Genomic DNA, 6,533 nt, shown 5'->3' on the forward strand with positions numbered 1-6,533 from the left:
AAAATTCGGAAATGACCGAGGAACTGCATTATACATCTTGCATTATCTCAGCAAACAGATAGGGCGAATAATGGCTACTATCTCTTCGCATGCAAATTATGAAAATATATAGCGATCAAATCATCAGATGTTTCCTATCCACATGTGTAAACTCCATTCCAGAATTGTACTACAGCGATCCAGAATTCTAGAATGGTACTGTTACACATACTCTGTATGTACGAATGAGCTCTAATGTACTGCTGGTCGGGCACATTAACCACCTATATTTGTAAAATCATTGAAATTGCGGCCCCAACTGTTGTATTCTATATTTTGAATAATAATTTTTCTTCATATAGTACTTAACTGCACTGTTAAAACTTCATTTTGCCCCCATTTTCAAAACCGAAAGCCGTGGAGCATTGCGCCACGCGAGGTACGCTACGTGTATGCATGTTTGTTTGCCTTGGGAGGCTACACTGAGATACCCGCATATACGATAGGGTAAAATAAGCTGTATAGAGAAATAGTGGGCGGTGGTGAGATAATTGGGCCGTATTCTGTCCATAATAGTCTTTCCCGTGTAGAGTACTCATTATAAAAATTAATTAAATCCCATGTAAAGTACACATTAAAAAATTTAGTTGGAAAATATTTTATTGAATACATATCCCTAAAACACTCCATTTGAACACTCACATACTAAAGGCGTGCGGCTCATACGATCATCCCGATGGCTGCACGCGGGCACCACATGAGCTATTTATATCGATGAGCATCGAAGACCATGCGAACGTGCTGTAAATACGTACTTTGAGGTACTTTTTTTAACTTAGCACACTTTATTTTTTAGTAGGTTCTAAATAGCCGTAAAATAAATGGAAAGTACATTTATATTTATATATTTTACTTAGCAAGTTTATTATTTTAGTAGATGTTTTTATTTCTAGTAGCGTTAAAATGAGCAGTATTGTTTTTGCTCGCTAATTTTCATACTTTGACTACAATAATCTATTGTTTTCTTATGGTTCATCATACCAGTAGTAGTGCATTACACTATTTACTAAGCAGTAGTGCACTACACTATTTACTAAGAATTACCAAAGCGAAACCAGTTGGCCATGACAGATTTTATACTCGCATATGTGATGTGCGAACTTACCAGAGCCGTATGTGGTAAACATTAACTACGTTAGCGCAGTGTACATGGTAGAACAGAACGGAAGCATAAGAGCACTGAGCCAGGGAGGATCCCCGAACCAATGAAGAGCACGAAACCAAGGAAGCAGGACAATGCACATAGTGGTGAGAGCACGTCCGAAGAGCGTGAAAATGTAGCACAGAAGATCACGAAGACACGAAAGAACTTTGAGCCAAGGAAGAATAGGATTTCGCGGAAGCACGGAAGAGACCAGCGCGATGAGGGCATAGACGACAAAAGGGCATTGAACTAGGAGAGACTGCATCGTCTTGTACTTTCTTGGCGTGCCGTGGGTGTCCTAGGCCGCCATGCTGAAGCTGCTGCACAATGTCAGGTACGGCAGCCGATGCCGTGTCATTGAGCGATTCTTTCGCGGGGAGTATCTCGCAGTCTTCCGCGACGGCCAAAAACACATTTACTTCTCGCGGAGATGGATTATCGGTGGTGCGGACGTGTACGTGCGTCTATCGGGTATACTCGATGATGAGTGTCTCTATTCCAAGTTTCTCGTGCTCTGTCATCTACCTGCGTTGATTTACCATTCGAGGCTCTTCAAATAAAACTTCTTTCCGGATCACGTAGTGTGGACTGGTCCAAGAAGCGACAGACTCATCATCTATGAACAACCACCTACAGTCTTAAGGGCGCTGTACTTCCTACATTGCAACACAGTATCGATGTTCGCCGGCGGCCGTGACGAGGGGCCTTTCTTCATACTTTGCATTGGACAATTAAATCAACTTCAGAGAAAGAAACAAAAAACACAAGTCACCCACTTCAATGCTCGGACCCGTCAAGTTACTATTCGTGGTTGAATCCAAGAGAGCTTCCTAGGGACCGCCGAGATCGTTATCCACCGGAAAATGACGGATTTGGGATTCCTTCATCCTATTTCACTTGGAACATACGGCCGAAGCTTTTCCACTTATAAGCTCAATGTGAAGTCACTCCTTTTGATCCATGACATCGCCGTTAAGATCGGAGAAATTTTATCCTGCCCCAGAAGCTCCCGCGTCGCTACAAACTACGCAGCGACCACGTCCGCAGACACCACCTCGTCCAGTATCTCCACCTGCTGCGATATTCGACATATTACCCGACTCATATGACAATTACGAAATTCCAGACGCCTTTCATGAACCACATGACATTGCCAGTCAGCGCCACCACGGCATCAATGTCTACAACGAGTAAGTCTACGATAGCTACATCACCGAAATACATCAGGTATGCGCAGCTCCACAAAAGGCCTTTGATTGGCTAAATATTGAGATGAAAATTAATAAATATAACGGATTCCCTTAACGATGGAAATACATAATGCGCATGAAAATATGCACAATATGGTGCACACAAAATATTTCTAGCAAACCCTGCTTGTGTCTTACTCCTGACAGCAAATCTGGCTATGTCATGTGACGATGATATTTTGTATATCATCGTAGCTGTTTATATTGTTGTTTATTATATTTAATTTATATAGGAGCAAATAATGAATAAATAATGTTGTTGCGAGGCAAAAAATGCCAAATAACGTTTTTTGTGTAGAATAACATATAAATCGCTCACCATTTCTGATACAGATACAGTACCAAGCCTAACGATCCAACCCGAGCTAAACACGTTTTATAGCTGCACAGGTGGCTTGGTGGCTTAAACCGATGGTAGTTGATATTTTTTATAGTATTTTATTCATGGCTTAAGGGGGGAAATCAATAGTGGGGCTTTATTTTTCAAAAGGCTGTAATAATATGGAGGACACTATACTTTATTATGAAACCCTCACCTCTGTCAAACCTGGCTCCTTCACATTTATGCGGCCAGTGCGGCCTCCTCGATCAAGTTATCGGGGCTTGTAACAGCGAGTGTGGCAGATATCGCAAATGTCAAATCTTGGTTTACCCGATTCATTCGCTTCAATCCTGTAGTGCTGTTAGGGAGTCCAAGTCCAGTCCGACATCCACTTCGGTTAACCGAAATCCAATCCTCCACCCTGTTCGGATACCCATTCCTATCTTTTCCCAGATTTCCGAGGTAACCAATAGCAACTCGCTCCAGTTTCAATGCTAGAGCCTCACAAGGAATGTGTTATCTTGGCGATAAACATTTTCGTTACGAACGAACTTCGTTCCGAATAAAGTAAATATTGCCTTACCATTTGGTGCAACAACAGGTTGTGTAATAAGTTCTTCTAGTAAAGTTATTTTGCTAGATAAGAACTTATTAACTTTTCTTATTGCGAGTGCATTCTTAAAGAAATATCGTCAAATAGTGAAATAGACCGCAAGCAAGCACGGTGACGTAGGGTGGGGTCGAAAAATAAGAGTGAAACGAAAATCAACATCTTTGATCGAGGCGATAGGTTAAACTTAAAAACAACCACGTAAACCGACTTCTTAAGTATATTAATGAAAATTTAAGAGTTGAAAACTTAAAAAAAAATAAAATTGAAAGATTAAATGAATTAGTAGAAATTAAAAGTAATCGTGGAATTAGACAAAGTCTGCTCTCTATCCTTCGTCACTAGCATTACACGCTCAACTTCCCACACGAACTACAATGTACTCACGTCATTTATCGATTATTCGCTAATTTCATTCGCTAATTTCAAGATCCGAAGTCGTATGAGAGGTAGATGACCACCTTGGGGGCTGCAGCAGACCATTCAAACCTGTAGAACTCCGTGTGCATGTTGGTTTGACACAAACGAAAATACCTGAACGGCTCCCGATAATGGGGAATAAAGGGGAGCCTGACTCCGTCTTCCGGGTGTCCTGCCGTTGCGATCGATCATCGACCAGCAGCAGAGAGAGCGTGCAGTTAGGACTCCTAGCTTAGGAGGCATCCCCCGCGCTCACTTCCTACTGCAGTGCCTTTGTCGTCGTCGTGATTTCTCAGTGCGGTTTTTTTGCTCGCCTTCGGCTACAGATTACGCCTCGTCGCGAAGCTAGTCGGCGGCCGACTGTCGGCCTTGACAAGCAAGCAAAGATACTTTCTGCTTGGGGCGAGTACGTGTTTTTAGGACAGAAAAACGCGCAGGCCATCATAAATCTGCGTCGGTGACATCGTCGCGTCGATTACTCACAATGTCCTAGGAAACCCACGGGTCAGCATCATCCTTACAAATCTCAGCATAACAGAGCGGGTCGAACATAACTGACCCGTGTCATGAGCTCAATTTGCAGTCTCACAATTCAATCTCCCTGCAAGCAGCAAGATCTAAAAGTCTAGAATGGCTCGTACGTACCTCATCGGTGGCAACTGGAAGTGCAACGGCACGGTGCAGTCCGTCAAGGACCTGTGCGCTGTTCTCAACAAGGTGGAGATCACCTCGGACAAGGTCGAGGTGGTTGTGTCGCCCCCTGCGCTCCACATTGACCTGGCCAAGTCGCTGCTGCAGAAGAAAATTGCTGTGAGCGCGCAGAACGTTAGTCTGACTGGCACGGGCGCCTACACGGGCGAGATCGCTGCCGAGCAGCTTGTGGACTTCGGTCTGGAGTGGACTATCACGGGCCACTCGGAGCGTCGTGCCTACTACAACGAGACGGACGAGATTGTGGCCAAGAAGACCAAGCGCGCGCTAGACTTGGGCCTTAAGGTCATTTTCTGCATTGGCGAGTCGCTCGAGGAGCGTGAGTCCAACAAGACGATGGACGTGCTTATCCGTCAGACGGAGGCTCTGGCTAACATCGTCACTGAGGCCGACTGGGCCCGCATTGTCATCGCCTACGAGCCCGTGTGGGCTATCGGCACGGGCGTTGTGGCCACTCCTGCTCAGGCCCAGGAGGCCCACAAGGATCTGCGTAGCTGGATCACTAGCAAGGTGTCCCCCGAGGTGGCTGAGAACGTCCGCATTATCTACGGCGGCTCTGTCAAGGGCGACAACTGCGAGGAGCTCATTGCGCTCGCTGACGTCGACGGCTTCCTGGTCGGCGGCGCCTCGCTCAAGCCTGAGTTTGAGAAGATCATCAAGAGCGCCCTATAAGTGCGACACCGTACTCTTGATGGTGATCACCTAATGCGTTAATACAACAACAATAATCGAACCCATATACATGCACAACCTTCGTTCATCGCTGCATGAAAGACGATGGCCAGCAGTAATCCGCAGCTTTACACCACGATGGGGTACGAGGCGCAGTCGGCCAGGCCGCACATGTTGCTGCCACGAGCGATCTGGAAGAAGCCGTCCATGCCCCACTTGGTGCCCCAACTGTTCTTGACGATCCAGTGGTCCTTGCCGTCCTCCACGCCATAGCCCACAGCCAACACGGCGTGGTTCACATCTTTTTCGCCGGAGTGACATTCCTTAGACTCGTACACTCCAGACTTGTAGAACCTGAAGTCCGATACCACCTGGAAGGCGATACTCACGGGACCAGTAGACCCCACAGCAGCCTTCAGTTCGTTCTCATTACGAGCCGTGATATTCACCACTTGGTCCACTTGAGCACCAACATGGTATGTGTTGAACTTGCATTTACCCTCCTTGGCCTCATAAGGGTAAGTCTATCATCAAGAATAGTTAACGTAACCAATGTAACAATACAAAGAACAAGTCCACCAGCACTCACCTCCTCCGTGTCCAAGCCTCCATTGTACTTGACGTACTCGAAGGCATGAGACGGCAGTCCGCCATTGCATCCATGGTTGTCGAAGTTCTGCGCACAGTCTAGCAAATTCTGCTCGGACAGGATCGTGAACTCGCCGTGTTTGAGCTTGACGTGGCTCTCTAGACATCCCGTCGTGGAGAACGTCCAGCACGAGCCACACTTGCCCTGGTTCTTGACGGGTGACACTGCTCCGTCAGCTCTCCAGTCCTTCTCAACCGGTACTTCGCCGTACACCACGCCGTTCCTCTCCGTGGCCGAGCATTGCTGCGGAGCGCCCAAGTACCAGCTCTGGAATTCGTCCCACGTGGTGTCTGCGAACTCATTGAGCTCCATAACGAAGCTCTTGTCCTCTTTACTGTTGTGCGCAGCCACTGAACGCGCATTCACTTCGAAAATACCGCGACGAAGCTCGTTCTGGATGGGGGAGTCGTAGCTCTTGGCGTGCTGGCCCTTCCAGGCCTCAAAGAGGCTGTTAAGTTCCGCAGATGTCGACGGGACACTCGTCAGATCCCATGACAAGAGCTGCTGTCCCTTGTCGCACTGGAAAATGGCGGGAGGCAGCTGATCCGCTTCCTCGGGCGTGTAGCAGGACGACGGAACGGCAGCACAGACGCACCAAGCGCAGTGGTTCTTTATGCACGTGTCCTTGGTCGTAAAGCCATGACACGAACCTTCCTCGCCATCGGAGTATAGTAGCGAATCGACGGGGAGGCTACGGCCGTCTGTATGAGCGGCGG

The 6,533-nt window shown here is 47.0% G+C and overlaps 3 protein-coding genes across 3 annotated transcripts; 2 read left to right on the forward strand and 1 right to left on the reverse strand.

The window, feature by feature from the left end:
- Positions 1-1,510: 1,510 nt before the first annotated feature.
- On the forward strand, positions 1,511-2,840 carry PPTG_23028 (hypothetical protein; the record flags this gene model as incomplete). The annotated part of the gene is made up of 3 exons (XM_008908014.1): positions 1,511-1,637; positions 2,310-2,373; positions 2,816-2,840. 3 exons carry the CDS (start codon positions 1,511-1,513, stop codon positions 2,838-2,840), a joined length of 216 nt encoding a protein of 71 aa, XP_008906262.1.
- Positions 2,841-4,327: 1,487 nt separating this feature from the next.
- On the forward strand, positions 4,328-5,752 carry PPTG_12286 (triose-phosphate isomerase). The gene has a single exon (XM_008908015.1). It carries the CDS (start codon positions 4,416-4,418, stop codon positions 5,166-5,168), a length of 753 nt encoding a protein of 250 aa, XP_008906263.1. The 5' UTR covers positions 4,328-4,415; the 3' UTR covers positions 5,169-5,752.
- PPTG_12287 (hypothetical protein) lies at positions 4,496-6,533 on the reverse strand. Its single transcript, XM_008908016.1, has 2 exons — positions 5,758-6,533; positions 4,496-5,692 (listed from the first exon to the last, which is right to left on the reverse strand). Exons 1-2 carry the CDS (start codon positions 6,127-6,129, stop codon positions 5,297-5,299), a joined length of 768 nt encoding a protein of 255 aa, XP_008906264.1. The 5' UTR covers positions 6,130-6,533; the 3' UTR covers positions 4,496-5,296.

The sequence above is a fragment of the Phytophthora parasitica genome (assembly GCF_000247585.1).
Source record: "Phytophthora parasitica INRA-310 unplaced genomic scaffold supercont2.28, whole genome shotgun sequence".
Taxonomy (NCBI): Eukaryota; Oomycota; class Peronosporomycetes; order Peronosporales; family Peronosporaceae; genus Phytophthora; species Phytophthora nicotianae.

Bases quoted from the DNA above. Each gene is read 5' to 3' on its own strand.
- PPTG_12287 (XM_008908016.1), bottom strand. From the start codon at position 6,129: ATGGAGCTCAATGAGTTCGCAGACACCACGTGGGACGAATTCCAGAGC. The intron at 5,693-5,757 runs GTGAGTGCTGGT...TCTTGATGATAG, and splicing joins GAGGCTTGGACACGGAGGAG to ACTTACCCTTATGAGGCCAA.
- PPTG_12286 (XM_008908015.1), top strand. From the start codon at position 4,416: ATGGCTCGTACGTACCTCATCGGTGGCAACTGGAAGTGCAACGGCACG.